Genomic DNA, 27,887 nt, shown 5'->3' on the forward strand with positions numbered 1-27,887 from the left:
ACGGCACATTCGTGAATTCCACAGCCACGACTGAAGACTCCTGGCTGCCAGCTGCTGTGCTAGACAGCGGCGAGGACCACTTTGGGTAGGTAATATTCCAATGTAGAGGGAGGCGGACGATAGAGCTAGTTTCAGAGTGAGAGCCCCATAGCGTAGGAAGAAAATGGGATAATTCCTGTAAAGCGTTTAGTGCAGTAACCCGCAACGGGAAATTCTTTATAAAAGCTACCTATTATTTTATAACTTGCCCCTTCGCACCCAAAACAGGTAGGCTCTCAAGAAAAGCAAGTTATTATTGAAAATGTCCCCGCCTAAAGACAACTTTCGGGGGTCGGGGGAGGATCGCATCCTCCTCCCTGGAGTCAATGCCCCTTACCTATCCACCCATCCCTAGGGACGTGTTGGAAGGCTCTCTTGTGCTAGAAAAGCCCCACAAAAAAGCCCCTGAGCCGAGCTGGCATTGTTGGGGTGTTGCAGAGGTAGGGGAAGGGGAACTGACAGCTAATATTCACAGAGGAAACTTCGCCGCCCCACACCGCCTGGGAGTAACAAACCCAAGCTCTCCTGGGCTCCCCCTAGAGCAGGCCGGCCAAGGAGTGTCCCCGCCTCGTCCCCGCCCTCGGCCACGGGGAGCCACCGACCGCCGCCCAGATAACAATGGCGCCGACGGGGGCGGAGCCGCGCGCGCCCCGGGGAAGCGGGCAAGGGGAGGCGGCCCGCGGCCGTAGCCGACCCCGCGGCTCGCTGGGGTCACGTGACGCGGCCGCCCCGCCCCGCGGCCCAGCCCGGACTCTTAAGGCTCTGAGAGGGGGCGGGGGAGCGGATGGAACGGGCGGACGGGGAACGACCGGAAGTGACGAAGGGGCGTAGTCCGCGACGTGCGGCGACGTGGCGGCGAGGCCGGCGCCGGGCGGCGGAAGTGGCTACCGCGCTGGGACTGGAGTGTTTGTGTTTTGGTTAGCGAAGGAGCCGGCGGCCGGCCTGAGGGGAGGAGGGAGGAGGAGGAAGATTTAGTGGGAACTCGAGCGCCGGCGGCGGCGGAGGAGGAGAAAGCAAAGAGGAAGGCGGAGCGGCGAGAGGCGGAGACGGAGACCGACGGGGGCGGCACCGCGGCACGAGCCCCGCACCGTCCAGTCTGAGGGGAGCGGCGAGACGAGGAGACGCGCCACCACCGCCGCCTCAGCCTCAGCCTCCTCTCGGGCTCCGCCTGGGACCTGCAGCCGGAAGCTTCGGCGCCGCGGCCCCGCGAGCTGCGGACTCAGGTAACCGAGCCGGCCCTCCGCCTGCGCGGAGCGGGTCGGGACCCCGGGTGGTCCGCGGGCCCTGCCGGCGCGGAGTCCTCCGCCCTTCCCTCTCGCGCGTCGGGGCCCGAGACTGGAGATGGGCCGAACCCGGCGTCTCGACCCACCGGCCCTGGTGACTCATCCTTCGAGGGGCTTCGGAGGCCAGGATTTGGGGACCGGCCGAGGGAGCGACGGGTGTCACCCTGTTCCCTTCTCAAGATGGCGCCGCGAGAGAGGGCCGGAGGCCGCGGTTCCGCCTGCTCCGTCCTGGCAGCCCGGGGTTGGGGGGGGTGGTCTCCGGCCAGAAGCAGGCCGGATTCCGGGGAGGAGGATGGGAGAGACGGCCCAGGGGCCTGGCGGAGCCTGCCTGCTCGGGCGATCGGAGCTGGGTGTCAGTTGCTCAGGTGCTCTCGGAGGAGGAACTGGGGCTTCCAGCAGGTGTGAATTTGGGGAGCTCCGCCTACCCCCCGACTCCCTAAGCCGGGTAATGGAGGGAGGAGGCGGCTCGGGAAGCCGGGCTGTCTAGGGACTCTTGTCTCATCGTTGGAAGGTGGTGAACCGCAGCCTTAAACAACTCGGCACAACTAGGTCGCTGAACACACTCACTGGATAGAGCCCTTTAAACGTGCTCTGTTGTTCGCCTCCCTGGAAGCTGGTTATCCTCCTGAGACTCAGACTTTTTCAAGCTCTGAACGTCATAATTCACATATTTGGTTTTTGTTTTTTGCTGAAGTGGTGCCTAAGTGTCCAGTCAATTGCCTTTCACATAACTAGTAGGGAAAAAACCCACATGGACACCACTGCGGTAATTCAGGACAGCTCAGAAACTTTATTCTTAGTGTAAAATGGGGATAATAAAAAGAGCTTGTAGGATTGCTGTGAGCCAAATTCATAGGATGGTACTTGGCACAAAATAAGTACCCAGAAATGTAAGCTGCTGTTAGTTTTCATCAAAGAGCACCCAGGAGGACTTTAACTCTAGAATGCCAGGTGTTTTCAAAAGATTTAAAATGCACTTTGTGCAAAATCTTGTGCTTTTGTGAAACAAAAGTTTAAGTAGTGAATGCACCTATTACAAAATGTAACTTTTAACCTTAATGTTATGCTAACTGTATATTTATAATTAGATTTAGATATGTTTCGTTTGAGATCCTTGGAGGGAACTATAATGCAAGGCTTTAAACCTTAAAAGACAAAGCTAAATCATAATCTTTTTTAATGGGCATCTGATGTTTTCCGTGCAATTTTGGGAGGACTGTGGAAATTCGGAGCATGTTGTCCTTGATGAGTAATTCAGTTTGCTGTTTTGTAGGTAATCAGACAGCTGGGAAGTGTTTTAGTTGCTATCGTATGTACTATCTGAAGGTGTGTTGGTGCATTTTCAGTCTACCTGACTTTCTTTTGATACTTGGTCATTATTTCATCAAAGGGGCACTTTAATTGCCAATTTTAAATCCCTGCTGTGTGTTGACCACTGTATTAGAAACTTTTTACATATATAGTTTCTTGTTTACTTCCCACAGCAGTTATGAAAGTTAGGTATACTGGAAATAGAGGCTTTGAAATGAAAGCACTTGCTCCAGCAGAAATTGGTATAGCTAGCCAGGATTAGATCCCCAAATCTGATATGTTTTTGGGGTGGTAGGAGGATAGATGTGGGGTTGGAGCATTTTTTTATTACAGAAAATTTTTTAAATGTACAGAAGTAGGAAGAATAGTATAATGAACCCATCACCCTAGCTTCAGTTATTTTATGGCCAATCTTGTTTTATTTACGCCCCCATTGTTTGGAAGCAACTCAGACCTATTATTTCATTTGTCAGTATTTCAGTACGTATTACTAAAAGGTAAGGACTCTTCAAAGCTGCTGTTTAGGTAAGGCAGAGGTGATTTTATTGCCATGAATGTAAGGTCTCATGGATATGTTTATTAATGAGTTCGTGGTCAAGAGGGATTCTTGTATAAACTAATTTCATGGGTAAGGCAAATATCTTATTAGGTACCTAAATGAAATAGAACAGTGATTTGAGAAGGGGAATCATGAGATTTAATGTTATTAGCACATGATCAGCTTTTGATTAAAGATGGAAGAAAACTATGATGATTGATTTGTGAATAGATTGGAAAAGAGTTCTTTGAAAGTTCCCTAATTCTTTGAGATTGAAAATTAGCGTTCTTAGATAATAGTAGAAGACACAGAAGTTGCCCTTCAGGCTAGCTTTTTCTAAATGTGTTAAATAGAAAGTAACGACACATTTGTTAGCTCCAGAACTACAGAAAAGTATAACTAAATAAGACACTAATTCACTCACCACATAGAGAACCACAGTTAACAGTTCCACGTCTGATATACTTGAGCACATCAGAAAACAGTTTTAAGTCTTTTAGGCACCAGACACACCACCTACTTAATATATTTGTTGCTCCAAAACTACCATTAAATAAACAAAAAACATGTACTGTTTAACAGAAGCCTTCAAATAATAATGGCCAACATTTATTGAGCTGTTACTGTGTTCTAAGGTCTATTCTAAGAGCTTTCCACTTATTAACTTAATTTTACTCAAAACTGTTTTAACCTAAGTACTTGAGTCACCTTTCAGGTTGCCAGGGTTTGAAACTCAGCTCTGTTGAAGCTCTGTCACAGTAACTGTGTGACCTCAAGTTACTTAACCTCTCTGTGCCTGTTTTCCTCATTTTTAAGGATTGTAATAGTCAACTTTATAGGATTGTTGAGTGGCTGTGTTAAGTACTTAAAACCACCTGGCACAAAATTGAGTCTTTGATAAAGGTTAGCTTTAAAATGTTTTAAAAGCCTTGATTACAGCATGATTTTAGGCTCAAATCTCATGCCTTTACAGTACTGACAAAGGTAGTGAATTAAACTAAATGACACTCAGTGTCTATTAGAGGTTATAATTGTCATGCAATAATGTGTTACAGGCAGAATTTACCAAAGTGATTAATAGTAGATTTGCTTTGTTTTGCTGATTTGTATACTTAATTACTTCATATTTGTTTTTTTACAGGTTTCTCTACCTCCAGAAAGAAAAAAATTGACACCTTGCATCCTGGAAGTTCATTTAAGAGACTGAAATTAGGGACTTCTTTCAAATTTGGACATGGCTAATCGAGGAGCAACAAGACCCAATGGGCCAAATACTGGAAATAAAATATGCCAGTTCAAATTAGTACTTCTGGGAGAGTCTGCTGTTGGCAAATCGAGCCTGGTGCTTCGTTTTGTGAAGGGCCAATTTCATGAATTTCAAGAGAGTACCATTGGGGGTAAGATTTTCTTTTATCCCTTCTTCATTTAATTGAATCATACGTTGACAAATAAGATTTTGCTGTTCTGATTGTATGATGATAGGTACTAAGTAGGTCGCAGAGTGAAGAGCTGAGCAGCAGGCTCAAGCTTTATAACTTGGTTTTTGTTGAGGTAATGTTTAATATTTCGATTTACTGGTTATCCGCAAGATGGTTATATGGAAGCTAAAACACAGATGTAAACATGAGTGGAATCAGTGTCCCCAAGTATAAGATTTGATTGATATCTTTCTTGATAATGATTAGAAGCTTCTTCAAGTTAATACATGTTTGTGCTGAATTATATTGGCTTTAGAATGAATAGTGAAAATAGTAAAAGTAAATAGTAAAAGAGTTAACATTAAAATTCTAATTCTAAATAACTGAGGGAAGAGAAAAAGTGAGTGATTAATGAAGAGGGACATGAAAGGGAAATGGGACCTGGAGAGAAAGATGGAAGGAGAGGGGAAAGAGGTAGAGTAAGCACTGCTTACAGTGTTTTTGGTAAGACTGAGGCAAGGGGACGGTAAGATACAGGACAAAGAGGAGACAACTAACAGAGCATTGCTGTGAATAGAAGACAAGAAATTAGATAATTGAACCTCATCAGAGAAATCCACAACTGTATATAGCAGCGGGGCAAAACAGCCTTTTTTGGGCGTCAGTTTCATCTGCCAAATGAAGCTTTTGAATTAGGTACTGTGTGGACAGCTTTAAGATTCGCGGTATTTTGCAAGGGGTGTGTAACTAAGCAGTACCATATTTTTTCCAGGTATTTTATACGTTTTAAAGTCTTACTTTTGAAATATGTAAGGCAGATACCCATTGGCATGTAGCAACTTCTTGGAGTCCGTCTTTCAGGAGCATAACTTTATGCTATGCATTGAGTATATGTTCTCAAGTAAGTACACTTGAGAATTTTATTTGTAGTTTCAGATCCTCCCAATAAGATAAATTACAGAACTCTAGTATCTCCTGGCTTTTCCCTACATACAAGAAATGTAGTAGATAAGTGGTATTTCCACTTTAATAGACTCAGCAGTATAACAGTGATTGTCAGCCCCCTCCATTTGTATATCATGTTACAGTGTGATCCCATTTTAGTATTTTATGGTTTTTATAATGGATGAGCATCAAAAGTATAGTCCATACCATGCAGCTTTTATTTTGATTCAGAAATCTTGGTATTTTAAAAAACTTTAATGAAGTGTATCACACGTTCTTTGTGGTTTCTTTGTGAATACATTTGTGTGTGTGTATACCGTTTAATAATGAAATATAAAAATATGTATACGTATGATTTAATAATGAAGTATTACCTCTCAAGCTTTAGCCTCCTCCAGAAAGCAAATTGGGCCAAAGTTAACTAGCCCACATGGTAGGAAGAGTTTTAAAGAGTTTGAGGTTATGTCCACCCACCTTAAACTGGTGCAAAAAGTTAGTCATTATAACTGCTTTTTGGCAAGTGATTGTCAGTTGCAGCATTTTCCAAAGTACATATGCATCGTAGGCAAAAATACCTGGGCCGATATGTTTGGGACTTGCTATGTGCTAACCCTGCCCCCCTTCACAGTGCATATTAAAATAACAAAAACACTGAAGTACTGTAGTAAAGAACTTAACTCCTGGGAAATGTAGCCTAAGACTAGAACTTTGTTTTTGTTTTGGTTACTCCCGATTATCTTCGAAATGTATTTTTTCCTAATGACATCTAAGGAAGGACATTTAAAAGAGAAATTTAACCCCTTATCAGTTCATCAACATAAATATACATCTTCTCTGATATGTGTGTATGGGAGTGTATATATATATATATATATATATATATATATAATCTCCATTTCCATTTAATACCAATTAGATTGTCTACATTTCATTAATGAAATTGTCAAAAGGTTTTCATTCTAACACATAAAACTTCCTTAATATTTTCTACGAGTACAGATTGAGCTGGCTTTTTAAACCAACTTTAGGACTTTACATCCCAATTTCTATGTTAATGGTTACTGGCTGGATACCTTTCCACTATGTTGACCACATATTAATATCCTTAGGAGGTATGACAGTGCCATTATGATTACAGCTGTGAGCCCTGGATTTTTTGTTTGTTTTTGAGAGATAACTGACATAACATTGTGTAAGTTTAAGGTGTAAGACGTATTGGTTTAACTTGCCTACAGTTGAGCACTGTTTTTTTTTGTTTTTTTTTTTTTTTTGCGGTATGCGGGCCTCTCACTGCTGTGGCCTCTCCCGTTGCGCAGCACAGGCTCCGTACACGCAGGCTCAGCGGCCATGGCTCACGGGCCCAGCCGCTCCGCGGCATGCGGGATCCTCCCAGACCGGGGCACGAACCCGCGTCCCCCGCATCGGCAGGCGGACTCCCAACCACTGCGCCACCAGGGAAGCCCGAGCACTGTTTTTTTTTTTTATGCTCTTTGCTAGCAGCTCTTCACTCTTAAGGACTAGAGTAGAATCTAAGCATTTAAGGATCTCAAGGTTTGAGCTATTTAAGGTCTGTAACTTGTAGGTAATATGTCTTTTTGTTATGGCTGATGTGTGGTAGGAGCTATCTAAAAATGAACCTGGCCAGATGTTTTACATTTCATCTGTTCTTTATTTTTTACTTAACTGTTGATGTTTAATAACATTAGTTGCGGTCTGAAGAGCTCACTTAAAATTTTCATCTCTGGTTGTGTTGTAAGGTGGAAATCATATACTGCACTCTTGAATTTGTGTATTCTAGAACCTTATATTCATCAAGAGCATCAAGGTTTCTTTAGTTTTTGTGGTTCTTCCTAAACACGATAGCTTGATTTAAGAATCCATGTTGTCTCACAATACCCCACACCCCTGCCCCTTGGCTCTATAGCACTCATAATGAGATAGATAGATAGGTGGTGGGTTTAGCGCTTTGGGGAGTTCTAGCTTATTTGTAGGGGTTTAAAGTCTGCATGACATTTACGTTCCCATTGTTTGTCTAAGACTAGCCCATAAGGTTAGCAGGGAGCATTAGGCTCAGAGGGTTGTCATCCTTGCTATTTCATCTGGAGGCACACAGCTCTTCAGTAAATACTTGTTGGATGTTTGGACTGGCCATCTTTCATTTAACACCTTGAACACCTAAAGATTTATCTTAAGTTTTAACAAGTCTTCCACGTGATTCTAGTACATGCCAAAGTTTGAGAACCCCTGCTTTCTGTGTTCTGAGGAGCCAGTATTACATTTACACTACATATTAAAGTTCTCCCACAAATGGAATAATTGCTTTTCTTTTTTTTAAACTGTAGGATTTTTTTAAAACTTGCTGTTCATCTAACTCCTCCAGTTTGAGAATTTCAAGTATTATGTACTTGGTTACATTACATATTAACCTGTTATTTCTTTGTATGGGAACCCCTTCCTGTTAACCTGCTAGGCCTCTTTAAGAGAGCATGGCTCCTTCTCTGTTCCATCAAGGATACCCTGCCTTGTCTTTACTTACGGGAGTTAGAATATCCATAGTTTTCAGTTATCTGTACTGATGCTGTTCCCTTTTATTGCCACAAATAATCAAGGACTGGTTATACACGAAATTAAAGAAATAAGTGCCTTCTTTTTTAAGCTATTTTCAGCAGTTATTAACCCTAAGTAGAGTGTCTGAAATAATTATTTCAGAGTTGTTTTTACTGGAAGAACAAAGTTTATTCTATATTTAACATCCGTCCAGTTTTCTCTAAGGGGCTACCAGGACTTGTTTTTCTATTCAGATTCAAAAACATCTGGGGGAAAAATTATTAAAATTAAGAAAAACAAGGTTGGTTTCAAAGTTATTATTAACAGTCTTTTACCTTACCTTATCAATTTACAACCAGGACCTTCTTAAGAGTCGAGCGTTGTGGTTAAGAAAGGGGTGGCGAGCGGCTCTATATCCACATTGTTTGATTTAAAATTCTAGCTCCAGCACATACCACGTATCATCTGAGGCAGGTCATACCCAGCTTTATTTGTGTCTTATATGAAATGGAAATAATAGTACCTTACTTGAGGTTTTTGGTAAGGATTAAATGAAAGTGCATATACATTTCTTGGCACAATGCCTAGCATTGAGTAAAATGCTTATTAAATATTAGCTATTACCATCACCACCATTACTTTTTGCTGAGTCATTTTTATCACTGTTGATATTTTTGTTGTATTGTCATGACATGACATTATTTTAGAACCGTGACTTTTCCACCTAGTGCAGAGCATTCAATTTAGGATTTGACAGTGTTAAAGAATTTTATGTCCAGATTTTCTCCTCTTGGAAGATAAAGTTTCTTATTAAAATTTATAGGAACACATGAGATGTAAAAAACTTTATGAGCAGGTACTTCCTAAATTTGAGCCTTTCCAAAAATGGAGTTTTTGCAGATTCCTTCAAGTAAATAGCATGAACATATACAACTAAGTTTCTTTAAGTTCTGTATGGTAGATTCTTGCTTAACCCTCCCACCATTTGTTGATTTTCAAAAAAGCAGTTATTTATGTATGTTACATTAAATGCCTGCTCCCCACATCAACTAAGATATTTCGGAAGTTTTCTCAGAGAGAGAAATTACACAGTTAGATAGAATACGACATGTATGTACATACTAAATTTGCTTCCTAAACTGAAAAATAAAAGCAGCTAGAAAATTTAAATCTGAATAACTCATGTTTTTCCTGTAGTAGTAAGCTTTCTACTATTGCCCTTCACTTGTTAGCTGTAAGAAAGACTTGTTTGTGTAATTGTAATCTGTGCATTTGTTTACTTCCTTTATCTTTTTGCATCTGCATATTGTTTTCAATTAAAAGTACTTTTGAGAAAGGATAGAGACCTAGGGACAAACCACCAGCATATAGTTTGCAATTCATGAGAAAAATGCTTTTTGAAATATTCATTATTCTTTCTGTTACAGTGAGAGTTAAAATTTGCGGGAGTTTATCTTTTGGTTCTAATTGAAAGAGTATTACCTTTCTGCATAATAATATTTCCTTCTAGAAAGTACATATTCAGTATTTGAGATAGGTTGTATTACTAGGAGAAATTGGTAAAGATTTGGTATTTTATATGCTTGTACCAGTTCTGACCTAAAAAATTTTAATAGTCTTAACAACAGTTATTCCCCAGTGTTCCAGTTTAAAATATTATCATATGTGGCTACTGAAGCATTGCTGTGAATTAGGAGCCAATAAGCTTAGCTTCAATCCTGGCTTCCTTTTACAAACAGCACTGTTTACACATTTATAAAATGAGAAGAGTAAGCTAAATAAGGATTCTTTTAGGGCAGACTTTTTTTAAAGTGTGTACTCTCCTCCACATTAAACAATGCAATCAGTATAGTTAAACCATTTCTTCCTCTTAAAATTTATTTCACAATTTGGGATCATGAACGTCTGTTTTTGCCCTGTCTTACTTAATTCTTCGATGCCCTCTGGTGTTGCTGAAGTGTTCAAAGCTGTTTGGTAGAATGATTTTGCCAGTTAGCTCTAAGTATGGTGAACTACTTCTGTTGATTCACTAATTTGCTGGGAAATAAGATTATCAAGCTTTTCAGAAATTGATTTACTCAACAAATTTACCAACCTCCTAGCACTGTGCTAAATATTAGAAACCAAAGTTAACCTTTCCACCTTTTGGGTCTTACACCATAGTAATCTGAGGTTACTTATATGCAGTCTTCCTTACGATGCATGCTGAATTAATTCATCATTTGGAGTTATCATTGAGAGCCTTTTGTTACCAGGCCTCTTGGTGGCAAATAGGGATGTATTAGAGTGAGAAAGGCAACAGGAGTAATTCCAGAGGCGTTTGATTTTTGATCATTGGCTATTTTGATGTAAACATGAACTGCAACTACCAGATTACTAAATTCCTCAAGATGAGAGTGAAGTCACATATTGGATTTTGAAAATAAGAAATAATCCTTAGAATTTTACAAGTGTTGCAAAACAGTATTTGAGGGAAGTGCTGGTGAACAACATTCACCCTCTTTTCCAGGTAATATAGATGAGGAAGGGTAACAGCAGGATGAGGAACCAGTCATTTGTGGTTTTAGCCTGTTTGCAAAGCTGAAGATAGCAGTCACTCTTTGGATTCAAAAAGAAGAGATACCTTGATGATATGGGACTGTAGTCACTCTAATGATCAGGCACCTTCAGCGTTTCTCAGTTAAAAAAATAGTTACTTAGGGATTTCAGTGGTTCAGTGGTTAGGACTCCTGCTTCCACAGCCAGGGGGTGCGGGTTCGATCCCTAGTTGGGGAATTAAGATCCCACGTGCCATGTAGCACGGCCAATAAAAAAAAAAAGTTATTTATCCTCACATAGAACGAGAGCCAAGAGGGGTTCCACTTAGTTGATACCAATTCTATTTGAGGTGTAATGTGAATGTATCTTGGACACATAGGGTCCTTTAATATTAGAGGGCTTGAACTTGAACTTAGACAATTCTAACTTTCTCATCTATTGTATTCATAAGTAATTTGTAAATTTTAGACAAATGTGACTTCAAGGAAGTACAGGGTAATTTTAGGATAGCTTGTAAGGTAATTTTTAAGTTAGCTCCATGTCATATGATGTAGTCATAGAGCTTATACAGCATTCTCACAGTGTCATCTGGACCTTACCATAGCTATATGAGGAAATACTAATCTTATAGATGAGGAAACTGAGGCAACAAAAGTGATTTGCCTGAGGTTTTGCAACTAAGTGACAGCTGGGATTAAAGACAGATCTTTCTTCATTGCCACCTGTATTCTGGAATTGATAAAGTTTAGGGTCAGGATATGCATGACATAAGCATTCTGTTATAAAATATGTGGTACTTGGCAGGTACAGAGCCCCTTATATATCGATTTATTGATATAAGGAAAATAATGTGAAAGTATTTTTAAATAAAAATTCAAATCACTCATGTTCCAAAGTGAGCACCACTGTGTTCATTTTTATGCCCTCCACATGTATCACATTTTTATTATTTCATTGATTTGTTCTTATAAGTCAAATCTCAAATGGTTGACATCGAAAAGTCTCCCTCCTGTCTTCTACCCACTTAGTTCTTTTTCCCAGAGGTAGTGTTACTTTGTCCTTGCAAAGTTACTATTATATTTATATCTGTGTATTTTCTCCTTTTTATGCAATTTGAAACATACCAGACCTACTGTAGTATACTTTTTATTTTTCACTTTAATACTGTCCCAGTTATCTACTGCTCAGAAACAAATGAACCCAAAGCTTAGTCATTTAAAACAATTATTACCTCTTTTGTTTCTGGGGGTTGAGTGGGCTTAGGTGATTTTCTGATGTCATGGGTGGCAGTCAGTGCTGGGGCTAGAATCATCTCAACACATCTGGCAGCTCATTCTGGCTATTGGTTGGGACCTCAGCTGGGGCTGTCAGCCAGAACACCTGCATGTGGCCTTGCCACCTGGTTTGGGTTTCCTCACAGCATGATGGCTGGGTTCAAACATGAATATCCCCAAAATACCAGGCAGAGGCTGGGTAGCTTTTTATGACCTACCTCCCAGAAGTTCACATAGATAGCGTCAATTATGTTCGTATCACAGGCTTGTACAGATTTGAGGAAAGTGTCAGTGTCATGTTGTCACAAGAATGTATGTGAAATCTTCTGGCCATCTTGGAAAATACAGTCTGATTTCTCATATCATTTTATGAAGAGCATCCTCATTTTTTTCTTGGCTGTATCAGCATTCCTTTGAATGGATCATAATCAATATGCTTTATCAGTTCTAGTTTCAGATTTGCACATTGTTTTATATTTTGGGGCGTTAACAGTGCTGCATTGAATAATTTAATTCATAGTCATTTCTCACATATTCCAAGTAATTCTGTAACATAAATTCCTCGAAGTTGATTGCTGTGTCTTAGGTTATATGCTTTTGTAATTCTGATACATTTTTCCACACTGCCCTCCAACCAGCAACACACAGAATGCCTGTTATCCTATTTTACTAACTCAAGGTAGCGTCATACTTACAGATCTTTGCCATGCTTATGTACATTGATCTCTGCATTTTTGGTTTTTTTTTTTTTTTTTTTTTCAGTATGCGGGCTTCTCACTGCTGTGGCCTCTCCCGCCGCGGAGCACAGGCTCTGGACGCTCAGGCTCAGCGGCCATGGCTCACGGGCCCAGCCGCTCCACGGCATGTGGGATCCTCCCAGACAGGGGCATGAACTCGCGTCCCCTGCATCGGCAGGCGGACTCAACCACTGCGCCACCAGGGAAGCCCCAGAACTTTTATTTTAAGCTCACTTAGTGGATAGGCTTATTGCTAAGCATTAAAAGAGTCACTTTCAAGGCCAGTAATTTTTTTAAAGTCTGGTAGATTTCCTTGAGACTTGGGAAGTATTAAGTGCTAGGTTCTTAAACCAAATGGAGAAGGGATATCACTAAGGAGAAGGGGGAAAGAGGCCTCCTTTGCAAAATAGCCAGGGCACAATCCTTGCACATTATCTTTGATTTTCTTTAGTTTGAAAATTATATGCCTGGGAGTAGAATTTTCAGCATTTCTCTTTCTTGGTGTTCTCTGAGCTTTTTGGATCTGTAATTCGGTGTCTGACATTATTTTGGGGAAATTCTCAGTCTTTATTGCTTCACATATTCTATTCCTTTCTTCTCCTTCTGGTATTCCTGTTATGAATATAGTACACCTTTTGTAGTTGTCCCACAGTCCTTGGATATTCTGTTCAGTGTTTTTCAGTCTTTATTCTCTTTATATTTCAGTTTTGGAGGTTACTATTGATAGACCTCAAGGTCTGAGGTTCTTTCCTCAGTCATGTGCAGTCATCTAATAAGCCCATCAAAGGCATTCTTTATTTCTCTTATGGTATTTTTGACCTCTGGCAATTTTGGGGTGTTCTTAAGATTTCCATTTCTCTGCTGACATTGTCCATCTATTCTTGTATTCTGTCTTTACCATTAGGGTCCTTAGCACATTAATCCTAGTTGTTTTAAATTCCCAGTCTGGTAATTCCAGCATCTCTGCTGTTCCTGGTTCTGATGCTTGCTCTGTCTCTTCAAACTGTGTTTTGCCTTTTAGTATGCCTTGTGATTTTTCTTGCTAGCTGGATATGATATACTGGGTAAAAGCAAGTGCCATAAATAGGCCTTTAGTAGTGCAGTAAAGAGGTGTGAGGGGGGGACCATTCTATAGTCCTGTGATTAGGTCTGTCTTTTAGTGAGCCTGTTTGTCTAAACAGTGAACTTCACAAGTGGTTATCAGTTTTTTTCTACCCCCCTTGGATTGAGACAGGATGGCTAGAATGGACTGGAATTAGAGATTTCCCTTCTCCCACATGGAAGGATAGAACTGGCTTGAGTTGGATATTTCTTCCCCCAAGTCAGTTAAGAGTCTGATAATACTCCAACAGGTTAACTAGTTTCTCATGGGGACAGGCTTTGTTAAGAACATGCTAGTCTGGTTTATTTCAAAATGGTTCCTTTTCCTCCTACCTTGCCAGAAGCAGGCAGGGATTTTTCTCTGATATGTACTGTGAGAACCTGATCAAGTTCCTGGATGTAAAACTCACAAAAGTCTGGTGCCCCCCTCCTCCCCTATGTCTGGTGGGTTCCCCTGGAGTTTTTAACTCAGATTTGTCCATACCTAACCTCCAGCAATTTGTCAATTACAGTTTCCTACACCAGCACTGGTTTCCTCAGGTTTCTGCCCTTACATGTTGTGGTTTTCTGTATCCACCTGTCTTGTCTCTCCAATTTGGGGGACAACAGATTGCCCTGTGACCTCACTTCTTTTTCAGATCTAAGAACAACTGTTGATTTTTCAGTTTACTTAGGTTTTCATTTGTCAGGATGGAGTGGCGACTTCTAAGTTCCTTATATGCAGAACCAGAAGTCATCTTTGCTTGCACATTATAGGAATTTTTAAAAATACTGTTTAAACTATTTAACAAAGTGTCTGTTAAATGTCTTTCATGGACATATATCCCTTAAAGCTGAGTTATTTTCATTAACTTTTTCTCTTGATGTTTGTTGGGGAGCATTTGTCTGATACTAGCTAATAGCTTTTAACAGCCTCTCCCCTTTCTCCCATTTCTTCACCTTTCCTCTTTGTGACGTGTGCCTTCATTCTGCTTCCCAGTTTAGTATTTGGAACATGATTGTTACATAAAACCCATCAGGTGAGTAAAGACTTTAAGGATTGTGCCCTTGGTGTGGTAACCACAGACTCTCAGCCTTGAAGGTTCAAATATTGGTTTTATCAGTTCATTCTAGGGTGATTGGGTTTGGGATACTAACTTAATACTAACCAAGTTCAAACTCCTACGACTAATTTTAAAACAGTGTACATTAATGTACTATCAGAAATATTAGTATGATAATGTTCAACTAGTGACATGTGACTAGCTTATGTCCTGGCTAGTGATTCCCTTAGAAGAGTTGGGTGTCCTTTAAGAGTAACTGTCAAGCTATAATAGTAAAAGAAAAACACATTGACCTCTGTTACTCCCATATTATTTCTGAAAAAAATTGCATGAATTAGTCTTTTAAAAAGTATATCTTCCTCCTAGATAATATTGGAGAAAAACTGATCCTCATTTTGCATGACTTCATGCAGACTTCCCTATGTATCATTAATATTTTCCAAGATTGCGTTCATTTGGCAACAATTATCTTTAGATGTTGCTTGAATGATTTTTGTTGTGGTAAAATACACGTAATAAAAATTTTATAGTTTTAACCATTTTAAGTGTGCAGTTTTATGGCATTAGGTGTATTCACATTGTTGTGCAAACATCATGTCCATCTTCAGAACTTTTTTATCTTGCCCAACTGAAACCCTATCCATTAAACAATAACTCCCTATTTCCCCACTCCGCCCCCCACCTGTGGCAAATACCATCCTACTTTCTGTCTGAATTTGACTACTCTAGGAACCTCACTCATATAAGAGAAATTATATGATAGTGTCCTTTTATGACTGGCTTTTATCACTTAGCGTGTCATCAAGGTTCATCCATCTTGTAAACGTGTCAAATTTTTCTTCCTTTTTAAGTCAGAATAATATTCCATTTTATGTATATACAACATTTTGCTTATTTTATCCTTTGATGGACTCCTGGGTCTCTTCCACCTTTTGGCTATTGTGAATAACGCTGCTGTGAACATTGGTGTACAAATATCTTTCACATCTTTTGGACATATATCTGGAAGTGGAATTGTTGGATCATATGGAAATTCTGTGTTTAGTATTTTTGAAGAATTTCTATACCGTTTTCCACAGTGGCTGTACCATTTTATGTTCCCGCCATCAGTGCACAAGGGTTTCAATTTCTCCATATCCTGGGAACTCTTGTTTTCCGTTTTGATAATAGATATTCTGATGGGTGTGAAGTGGTATCTCATTGTGGTATTGATTTGCATTTTCCTGTTAGTGATGTTGAGCATCGTTTCATGTGCTTCTTGGCCGTATGGTTGTGTGTGTGTGTGTGTGTGTGTGTGTGTGTGTGTGTGCGCGTATGTTTTTTGGTTTTTTGGCCATGCTGCATGGCTTGTGGGATCTTAGTTCCCTGACCAGGGATCGAACCTGGGCCTCAGCAGATAAAGTGCCAAGCCTTAACCACTGGACCACCAGGGTATTCCCAGCCATTTATCTTTGGAGAAATGTTTACTAAAGTCCTTTGTCCATTTTTTTAATTGGGTAGTTTGGATTTTTGTGTTGCTAAGTTGTAGGAGTTTTGTGTATATTCTGGATATCAATCCTTATCAGATGCTTATTGGTCTTTAAGAATGAGTTCAATGAGTATTTATATAGATCATCTCATAAGTTGGATTTACTTTGGGAATATGGCCATCTTTTTATTTTTTGTTTGATTAATTTATGCCATCTTTATTTATTTTTGAATTCTATTTTATTAAATTTTTTATAGAGCAGGTTCTTATTAGTTATCCATTTAATACATACTAGTGTATATATGTCAGTCCCAATCTCCCAATTCATTTCACCACCATGACCCCCTGCACCACTTTCCCCCCTAGTTGTCCATACGTTTGTTCTCTACATCTGTGTCTCTGTTTCTGCCCTGCAAGCCGGTTCATCTCTACCATTTTTCTAGGTTCCACATATATGCGTTAATATATGATATTTGTTTTTCTCTTTCTGACTTACTTCACTTTGTATGACAGTCTAGATCTATCCACGTCTCTACAAATGACCCAATTTCGTCCCTTTTTATGGCTGAGTAATATTCCATTGTATATATGTGCTACATCTTTTTTATCCATTCATCTGTTGATGGACATTTAGGTTGCTTCCATGTCCTGGCTATTGTAAATAGAGCTGCAGTGAACATTGTGGTACGTGACTCTTTTTGAATTATGGTTTTCTCAGGGTATATGCCCAGTAATGGGATTGCTGGGTCATATGGTAATTCTATTTTTAGTTTTTTAAGGAACCTCCATACTGTTCTCCATAGTGGCTGTATCAATTTACATTCCCACCAACAGTACAAGAAGGTTCTCTTTTCTCCACACCCTCTCCAGCATTTGTTGTTTGTAGATTTTCTGATGGTGCCCATTCTAACTGGTATGAGGTGATACCTCATTGTAGTTTTGTATTTCTCTAATAATTAGTGATGGTAAGCAGCTTTTCATGTGCTTCTTGGACATCTGTATGGCCATCTTTTTTCTTTTTCTTTTTTTTTTTTTTTTGTGGTACGCAGGCCTCTCACTGTTGCAGCCTCTCCCGTTGTGGAGCACAGGCTCTGGACGCGCAGGCCCAGCGGCCATAGCTCACGGGCCCAGCCGCTCCGTGGCATGTGGGATCTTCCCGGACCGGGGCACAAACCCGCGTCCCTTGCATCAGCAGGCAGACTCTCAACCATTGCGCCACCAGGGAAGCCCATGTATGGCCATCTTTTATATATGATTTCTATGTTTTGTATATAGAGATCATATAGAGGTCAAAGTATATATTTATACTTTGTTGCCAGGCTTTTGGAGTGTTTTCTGTTTGGGCTTAATCACTGTGTACGCTTTCCTTTCTGCCCCAATCTATTTTTATCCCCTTTCTTACCTTCCTCCTTGCGTTAGTTGAACTGTAACTCTTCCAAGAATACGTGGTCTTCATCTTCTTTGCTGCCATGGTCTACTGGGTACTCTCTTCTATACACATATACAGTTGAAAATAAAAAATGGCCGCAGCTTTTATTTTGGCCGTTGTTGGCTTTTAGACCATCCATATATTCTTTTTTTAAAGATTATCATTTATTATTTATTTATTTTATTTATTCTTGGCTGCTTTGGGTCTTAGTTGCGGCATGCAGGATCTTTCGTTGCGGCTTGCAGGCTCTTCATTGTGGCGCGTGAGCTTCTCTCTAGCTGCGGCACACAGGTTCCAGAGCGCGTGAGTCCTGTAGTTTGCAGCACACGTGCTCTCTTGTTGAGGCGTGTGAGCTCAGTAGTTGTGGCCTGCGGGCTTAGTTGCCCTGCGGCATGTGGGATCTTAGTTCTCTTACCAAGGATCGAACCCACCTACCCTGCATCGTAAGGTGGATTCTTGCCACTGCACCACCAGGGAAGTCCCATAGACCAGGGGTCCCCAACCCCCCGGGCTGCAAACTGGTAACGGTCCGTGACCTGTTAGGAACCGAGCCAAACAGCAGGAGGTGAGCGGCAGGCAAGCAAGTGAAGCTTCATCTGCTGCTCCCTGTCTTTCCCCATGGCTCGCATTACCTCCTGAACCCCTCTCCCCCAATCTGTGGAAAAATTGTCTCCCATGAAACTGGTCCCCAGAGCCAAAATGGTTGGGGACCACTGCCATAGACCATCCATATCTTTGTCTGTGTACGATTTTATCATCTGAAGTCAGTGCTCATCTGTCTGATAAAATTCATTATATTATCTGATAAAATTCATTATATTGTATTATAATACTACTGCCACTGATAGTCATTTTCCCAACAAACCAATTTCTTCCTTCATAGATAACTTTGATACCTTGTTCTTGATGCCAGTTGGTCAGTTTCTGCCATCTTTCTCCCTGAAGTTTGATCCAGATCCATCGAACCCAACCATTGAATTACTTGGCTCTAAAAACCTTTGCTTCCCCTACACCTCACCTCCAAACAACCTCTAACTTGGATTTTATGTTCACAAGCCCCTGATCAGCATCTGAGTTGTTGAACAAGGCTCTTCCCCTCTCTAACAACTATATCCTTTCAGTTTTAATAGGGCATCAAATCCACCACTTCCATGAAAGTTTTATGTAAGGGAGGACGTAGTCATGGAAAAAAAAAAATTTTTATATATATATATGTATGTATGTATATATATATATTTGTGTGTGTGTGTATGTATGTGGGGTTTTTTGTTTTTCTTTTTTTTACTTTTTGGCAATTAAGAGGTCATTTTATTAGTATTTTAAATTTAGTTGCATCTTAATACTTAACCAAACCATCAGTGCCTTTTCACTTATACATTAGGTTATTTCTTATTATTAAATACAAAAATACTTTGAACTTAAAGGTGTGTTCTCCCTATGCTCCTGCTCCCATATCATCTTTTAGAGATTCCATGAGATACTAGGTTAACAAATAGAGTTTTCATGGCTTTGCCACATGTTGGCAAAATTATTTCAAAACAGTTAATACAGTATCTCCAGCAGAGCATCAGTTTTTGTTACACTCTTTTATTTTCATTTTTTAATTTTGCTAAGTTAAGGGATAATAGTTAACTATTTTTGCTGTGAGGATGATTTCATTGATTACTAGTGGTGTTGATTTTTTTCTGTGTTACATGCCTTTTGTGGATTTTCTTACACATTTATCTTTGATGCTTTTGGAGTTAAGATTTATATGAGCTTTCTACATATTAAAAATTAATCTCATAATATCCACTATAGAAATTTTTCTAAATGAGTTTTTCGTGTTTTGAGTGTATGATACATGTTTTACAAACCTGAAGTCTTTAATTTTTATATAATCAAACCTGATAGTCTTATAGGATTTCTGGTCAGTTCTAATAAAGTAATTCTTTTCTATCAAATTTGATAAAATAATAAGTTGAGGGTTGGGGTGATATTGGTTCCTTGGTTTTTCCTTTTTTGCCCTTCTGTTTAGTTCATGTAGAATCATTTTAGGTGTTAGTTTAAACTTTTTTTTATGAGTTGTTAACCTTTGGTTAATGCTATTGATTTTGGATGTTCTTTCCCTTGCCCAGTGTATTGCAGTGTCTCCTCCTTGCTTACTATTTATTGAGGTCTTACACATTATAGGCCTTTGGTATTTGCAGGTTTAACATTTACAGTTTCACCAACTCTCAGCTGACCCCAAGGTCTGTCATTCAGTAATTTGTAGTTTTGCTGAGACTGAAGTGTTACTTGCTTACTGCCAAGCTTGCAAATAGGAACTGATCATGGAAGCCCAAAGAGGAAGCCTATTAGACAGGCCAGCACCTGCATCTCAACGCAGCTTTGTTTTTCTTTACTTGTCGTCGCGTACACAGTAACTCTCGAAGTGATAAAAGCTGTTTCTTTGTGAAATGTGGGCCCGAAAAGAAAACCAACTGCTAGTGCTGGTGATGGAAGTGAAGAGAAAATGAAGAGGTCTAAGAAAGTGATGGTTCTTAGCCAGAAAATAGACGTTTTGGATAAATTAAAGTGGTTTTGCAGATTCAGGTAAGTTGGTGGTTGGTTAATGTTGCTACAGTATTTATGTAGTAGTTTATATTTTGAGTGCTAGAATTTATTTTTACAACTTTGTAAAGGACTAGTAATGTACTTTTAGAAGCACTGAGGATTTGAAGATGTCAGCTGTACTTCACTGACTTTTATGGGGGAAGGTAAATACTTTGGTAGTATTTGAAACCTTGAGAACTTTGGAAAATCTTGATGGTCTTTGTGTTATATAATGTTTATAATACTGGGTTATCCTATTCCCATATTTCTGCCCTTGTGTCACTACAGCACTTCTAAGTAGTTCTAATGTGTTTTTGACTGTACCCTAAAACTCATTCCACTGGCCTCTAATATTGGTCTTTTTTCTCCTCCCCCCGTAATTATGCTCTTTTTATCATATCACATTAACAGTATGGTGTTACCCAGGTAAAAAGATCTTGTTGGTACTTTGAGATTGTGTTTGTTACATAATAACTTGAGAGAGGCCTTTTGAAATACCTATTTTTTCCCATTTGGGAACTGTATCTAGTCAAAATAGCCCCCAAATAGTTGTACATATCTTTCATGGACTTCAGCAAACTTTTTGGACATTTATATGAACTGAGATTTATTTTAGATATTGAATATGGACAAGAATAGCTAGTTTCTCAAGGAACTTCCTAGTCTAGGAGAAGATAATGTAAACCAGTGATTATAAAGTGTGAAACGTGTTCTTGCATAGGGAACTCTGGGAGCACAAAGGTAGGACCTGCTTAAAAGGGTGTGATGAAGGATGGCTTCTGAGAGGAGTTGAGTGAATTGATTGTTCTTATTCTTTGTTAATTTGATAGGGATCCAGTCTCCTCCCAGCATAACACTGAAATCTGGTCACTGCCTGTGTATTGTAAGGCTGTTTCTTTGATCTGTTCCAGCCAATTTAAGGAATTTACTATGTGCTTTATTTTAGCTGACGCCTTTGGATTTTCATTTCAGGCTTCTTGCCTCTTCCAAATAATGTCTCTTTCCAATAATTTATTACATTAATTATTATAAGAATATCTGAAGTGATATTACATAATCGTGATGGTGGACATTCTCTTCTGGTTTCTAGGTTTAGAGAGATTGCCCTAAGAGCTTTGTGCAAAGTGCAGGTTTCAGGCTTAAGGATGGAATGGACACTTGATACATTTTTTTTTAATTTATTTTATTTATTACTTTTGGCTGTGTTGGGTCTTCGTTGCTGCATGCAGGCTTTCTCTAGTTGCGGTGAGTGGGGGCTACTCTTCGTTGCGGTGCGCAGGCTTCTCGTTGCGGTGGCTTCTCTTGCTGTGGAGCATGGGCTCTAGGCGGGCGGGCTTCAGTAGTTGTGGCACGTGGGCTTCAGTTGTTGTGGCTCGCGGGCTCCAGAGCGCAGGCTCAGTAGTTGTGGCGCATGGGCTTAGTTGTTCTGCAGCATGTGGGATCTTCCCGGACCAGGGCTAGAACCCATGTCCCCAGCACTGGCAGGCGGATTCTTAACTGCCTGGTGGCGCAGTGGTTGAGAGTCCACCTGCCGATGCAGGGGACACGGGTTCGTGCCCCGGTCCAGGAGGATCCCACATGCCACGGAGCGGCAGGGCCCGTGAACCGTGGCCGCTGAGCCTGCACGTCCGGAGCCTGTGCTCCGCAACGGGAGAGGCCGCAGCAGTGAGAGACCTGCGTACCGCAAAAAAAAAAAAAAAAAAAAAAAAATGTAAATAAATAAAAATACTGATTCTGCATGAGAACTTTTCGTGACTGGGAAAAAGTGACATAGTACTTTCTTGGTATCCTTTATCATAAATACAGGATTTTTAAAAATGGATATTTTAGCTAATTTTGGATGGTAAAAGAAGTTTGAATTGGAGTATATTTTGAATATGACTAGCCAATTGTGAGAATTCACAGAACCCTAATAGAATTAACTCAAAATAAAGAAATTTCCAATCATGATGGTTGCAAAACTGAGAAGATTATAGTTTGTTGATACCAAAGCCAGTACAGCAGTCAGTTGACCTAATAAAAATAGCACAGAAAATAAATGTTATGTCTAATATAGAAGAGATGTAAATCAAATTAGACTTGGTTTATTCAGCACATTGGTATTAACTAGTAAATCTCTTCAGATTAACATCACTCGTAAACTGCTACAATTTACAGGATTGGATCATAATTCTCTTGCATGGGAGGACAGAGTTTTTGAAAACTTTATAACTTAATTCTATGCCAGTTTCAGAGGAGTTGAATACATCTTGAGCTGAAAGAAAAAGGAAAGAGCTTACCAACTAAAATTGAGTGATAGAGCAGCAGGGTTTAACTACCAAAGTTAATGAAAGAAAGGAACTGTAAGGTGTTCTTACTGTTGGCCAGCATGCTGGGGAAAATGGCTGTGTGTAGGTCTTTGGTGCAGCTAACAACATCTAAAAACTTACTCTAAGAGTTATATTTTAAAGTTCAATTCACTTGATTATCATGTACCTCTTATAAGTCAATTTCTTATTTTCAGAAGCATCCATGTGGTGTTTTTCCTGATGTTTATTCTTAGAGCCAAGAGAATCATACTTATAATAGACATTTTACTTCATATTGTTCTCAGGAAGCAATTGAGAAAATAAATGATACAGTAATTCTTTGCAGGATGTGACAGCAATCTCTTAATTTTAAAAGGAGGAATATCATTATAAAATGCTACTTTATTATTAAGATTAAAATCTCAGAAAAGAACAGGTGGAAAAAGTACAAATCACAAAATCCATAAGGCAAGGAATGAAAGCTAGGAGTTAATATTGAATCTCTATTAAACAAATTAAGTCTAGGTTGAGGTAATAACGATTATAAAAATTAGTGTCGATGTTTTGATGGAATAATATAAAAAATATATTGATTTAGTGGTAATGGACTGGGACTAAATTCCCAGATTATGCCAGTTAAACCCAGGAGAATGGAGCAAGAGGTATGCTGTTGTCAGTATAGATGGTAGTTATAGGTATGCTGATCCACCTTCCCCCAAGTTTCTCAGGAATATCAATGGGCTTCCCTGGTGACGCAGTGGTTGAGAATCCACCTGCCGGTGCAGGGGACGCGGATTCTGTGCCCCGGTCCGGGAGGATCCCATGTGCCGCGGAGCGTCTGGGCCCGTGAGCCATGGCCGGAGCCTGTGCTCCGCAACGGGAGAGGCCACAACAGTGAGAGAGGCCCGTGTACCACAAAAAAAAAAAAAAGAAGGAAAGAAAGAAAGAAAATATATATATTTCTTAAGTCATGTTACAATTTAAAGTTTTTAGATACACAATTTGTAAAACAATTTAAGAACTTTAAAAAACTTATTTAATATTACAACACACTTTTTAAGAATGTAGGAAACACTTTCAAGCTGTGATTTTACTATGAAGGTTTTTATATGTAAGCATATATTTATCTAGCTTTGAAGCATAGATCTTACAGGTATTTAAAGCCACTATTAACTGTGGGTATGCAGTATATCAGGTTTCTAGGTGTTTTCTGTAGTATTAAAATATTAGTAGGAAAATGATAAACTTATTGCAGACATTTTCTTCTTTCAGCTGCTTTTCTAACTCAAACGGTGTGTCTTGATGACACAACAGTAAAGTTTGAAATATGGGATACAGCTGGTCAAGAACGATACCATAGCCTAGCACCAATGTACTACAGAGGAGCACAAGCAGCCATAGTTGTATATGATATCACAAACGAGGTAAGTAGAAATGCATTCTACAAAGAAACTTGTTTGAGTATCCATTTTTGGTATTCAGAATTTCAATTATAGAAAAGATTTTTTCTTAATCTTTTTTTGTTAGCCAAGCATGACATTTCTGCCAAAGCTTTTATGAAATAGAGAAGCTGATTTTAAAAAATAAGATGCAATTGTCTCAGCTACTACAGTAGTGCTAAGAATTGCTTTCCAGGAGTCACACTGGACAGTCTTTAAAGCCTCGCCCCACAGACACGCTCCCTAGCCATTCTTTGAGCCTGTGCCGAATAGCTGTTTCTTTGTTTCCCAGGAGTCCTTTGCCAGAGCCAAAAACTGGGTTAAAGAGCTTCAGAGGCAGGCCAGCCCTAACATTGTTATAGCTTTGTCAGGAAACAAGGCTGACCTCGCAAATAAAAGAGCTGTCGATTTCCAGGTATGTTGAATTTAACTTTCACTTGGAGGCGCATATTTTTCTTCTGTACCCACACTTGAATTGCAGTTACAATTTTAAAACGATGCAAATGATAAAAAGTTTTTAGCCAGATGTGTACTATGTAATAAAATCTCATGATAAACCTGAATTTTTTAATATCTTTATTTAATTGTAATATATAAGTTGATTCAAAGATTTTGTCGACCTAAACAATTACAAAAGAAGTAATTGTTCACAAACAGTGTGGAAATATATAAAGCAAAAGGTGATTGCCTCCTACCCTAATCCCTCCAACCCCACGTATAACTTTAGTATCCTTCCTAACTTTTTTTAACTACCTATATATATCACCACACATATACATACCCACATACACACATACATATATGTGGTGATTCTTAAAAGGGCCTTCAAAAATAAAAGCTTAAATCCAGTGTGTATGTTATCTAATATAGCTAATTAAGAGTGTTCCCAGCTGCAAAATAAAGTACAGTCATTTAAAATAGAGCAATGTCTCTAGTTAGACATTTTAAAACTTCCCCTCCTCTTGCTCTTCAGCTTCTCTACCAGAGAAGTTTGGTTGTGGCCATTATATGTATAATATCAGTGATGGGTTAATATTCTTTTTTGATGATGGAGTACACGTACTGGGAGAAAGGGCACTAATATTTCTTGCACTATTAGGTAGTAAACTGAGAATCTGCACATGTGGTTTCATTTAATTCTGGTGACAACCATGAGAGGTATAGTATCTATTACTCTTTCTAAGATAGTTACCTCCTCAGCATAGAGAGGCAGATAGCGCACTTACATTATAGTCACAAGTGGCCCTGTCACATAACATTTCAAAGGAACCTCATTTTTTTTCTTTATCAAATTGGAATGATAATTGGTTGTTCTTCACAACAGCTGTGAGGATCAAAGGCAATAATACACGTAAACTGTAAAGCATGACAACGTAAAGTAGTAATAGAATTTTCAGAGGAATGATTCATGATATATTCAGAATTAAAATGCTGCTTGTAGAATTTTCAAAGGAATGATTCATGACATTCAAAATTAAAATGTTGCTTGTAGAAGTCATTCAGAATTAAATACAAGGGTACCATTTAGTGGTTGAAGCCAGTGTTAAACATTTGGTTTCCCTTTACCTTCCTTGTAAATAACGAGCATAGGTAAAATTGCCATAAAGATCAAAGAGAGTTTTTATATTTAGGATTGTTGTCCCTCTCTCCGAAACTCATCATCTGAAAGTAGATTTAATGTGAGACCAGATAAAGTAGGATGGAATTGTGCAAGAAGTTAAGGCAAAAGGGAAATTATAAACTACGCAGTGGTTACCTTTGTTTTACTTTTAACTATAAACAATTGCTTATTATACAGTTATTGGTTGTAGGTGATCAAGTTGGAGTAGTAATAAGGAAGCCTCTTTTTTTCTATAACAAAAATAAGGCAGGTATAGTAATAGTATGTGCAAAGGATATATCTCAATTTTTGTTCTATAAACAGGAAGCACAGTCCTATGCAGATGACAACAGTTTATTATTTATGGAGACATCAGCTAAAACATCAATGAATGTAAATGAAATATTCATGGCAATAGGTAAGATTAACTTTTTTGCAAACAGTAAAAATATAGGTAGAACAGGTTACACTGGGGGCATATTTGGTTTGACTGTCTTTTAATTCTTGGAATTTTGTTTTGTTTTGTTTTTAATGATTATACTACTATCCTAGATTTCTTCCAGAAGCATTACTTTGTTAGGCATATTGTTAAATTTGAAAAATTATTACCCATTAGGTTGCAGTGCTTTCAGTTTAGTTAAGTTTCTTCTAGGTGAGTTGAAAGCCTGAACTTGGAGCTGATAGTTCAAGCAGATAGATTTTCTAAAGATTTCACTGAAAAATTTGGATAAATACATGTTTTTCTATTAGATTATAGTTTTTATATAAAAGGAAGATAAACTCAGTAATGTTTTTCAGTGCAACATATAGACATGATGAGATTTGTTTCTTACTGATCAATAACTATTTTCATCTCTCCATTGCTCTGAACACTATTTTTGTTTATTTTTCAGGTTCTTTTTAAATCATTGATTACTGACAACTATAACACAGACAAGTACATTGTACATACAAATTTACAAATTGTTTTAACGCAAATATTGTAATGGAGAAAGTTTCAAAGCACTGAGGCACAGAGAGAACAAGGGAAAGCAAAACAATATCCAGGCTTTCTATTGCCTCGATGGTCATTTGATCCTACACTGTGCTCTTACCTTTCCTCTAAGTACTTTTAACTAATAATGATTGCTGTTGCACAGTCGTTGATTATAGGTGATGAAGTTGAAGCCTTCTTTCTTCTATAACAACAATTAAAATATTTTTATTGACCCTAGCTGCCTCCTAGTAGTTTTCAGGTGCAGATCCCATGGGAGGGGTCTACTGTGGTGGCTCTCACAGTCTGCTGCGTCCACAATGTCCGTGTGCCAAGCGCTCATCTCATCCCACAACATCTTTTATTATACAGCAGTGATTATTAACTGGGGTGTCCACATCCTTGGTCCCAAATAAGTATTCTTTTATACTGAAGTCATACAAATTAACCAGTGAACAGCTGATTCAGAGGCTAAAGAAAACCCAATAAGAGCTGCAGGTACTGTCATATTATTTTTCACTAGGTGAGAGAGTTTAGTGGCAGCTTCATTTAGGGAAAAACTTGCCTGTGTAAAATATTTTCCTGAGAAACTCAGGCTTGCATTTTATTAGGGAAATACTAGCATAGTTGTGAAGGATTATGAGACAAATATATAGTTGTTTTGTTTTTTTTAATAAATGGGACAGATCACACCCACAACCACATCTGAAAAGTTGGGAAACGAGATAATAGGGCTTTCAAATCAGGCTGAACTTTTAAACCTTTCTGATGCTATTAAGACTCCACCAGATGGGCTTTATTTAATTTGTACCTTTTATTTAGACTTGCTAATAAGGTTATTTCTTTCAGTCAGAAAGTAGCCTACGTATTAGAGCTCTTATTTACTTTTCTAAAATTAGAATGTTTCTTTCCTTGAAAGAAACTCCAAGTGCAAATTGAGTTGTAACCTCTCCATTAGTAACTTAAATAAATCACACAGTGAACTCATATTTGTATTTTTTTTTTTGCGGTATGCGGGCCTCTCACTGTTGTGGCCTCTCCCGTTGTGGAGCACAGGCTCCGGACACGCAGGCTCAGCGGCCATAGCTCACGGGCCCAGCCGCTCCGTGGCATGTGGGATCCTCCAGGACTGGGGCACGAACCCGTGTCCCCTGCATCGGCAGGTGGACTCTCAACCACTGCGCCACCAGGAAAGCCCCATATTTATACTTTTGATGGGTTCCCAAGTAGAGTACACTTGTTTAGTAGGAGTCTACAATAAATTTATCATCTGCTTTTAATTTGATAAGGTCTTCAGTGGCTTTTTTCTTTTTTTTTTTTTTTAAATCACAACCACATTTTT

General features: G+C 39.2%; 1 protein-coding gene across 4 annotated transcripts in view; it reads left to right on the top strand.

Moving 5' to 3' along the window:
* Window positions 1-27,887, top strand: part of RAB5A (RAB5A, member RAS oncogene family) — a 31,038-nt gene continuing 3,151 nt past the window's right edge. The window contains exons 1-6 of one of the 4 annotated variants that reach the window (XM_082840179.1): window positions 71-85; window positions 962-1,262; window positions 4,313-4,568; window positions 23,806-23,957; window positions 24,265-24,387; window positions 25,897-25,990. In XM_082840179.1, coding sequence (XP_082696305.1) covers window positions 4,406-4,568; window positions 23,806-23,957; window positions 24,265-24,387; window positions 25,897-25,990 — 532 coding nt within the window. In that variant the 5' untranslated portion in view covers window positions 71-85; window positions 962-1,262; window positions 4,313-4,405. Of the gene's footprint in view, window positions 86-937; window positions 1,263-4,312; window positions 4,569-23,805; window positions 23,958-24,264; window positions 24,388-25,896; window positions 25,991-27,887 lie in introns of those variants that run through there. The other 3 variants (XM_082840180.1, XM_082840178.1, XM_082840181.1) reach the window with 3 other exon arrangements.

Source organism: Leucopleurus acutus (genome assembly GCF_964270905.1).
Source record: "Leucopleurus acutus genome assembly, chromosome: 5".
Classification (NCBI taxonomy): domain Eukaryota; kingdom Metazoa; phylum Chordata; class Mammalia; order Artiodactyla; family Delphinidae; genus Leucopleurus; species Leucopleurus acutus.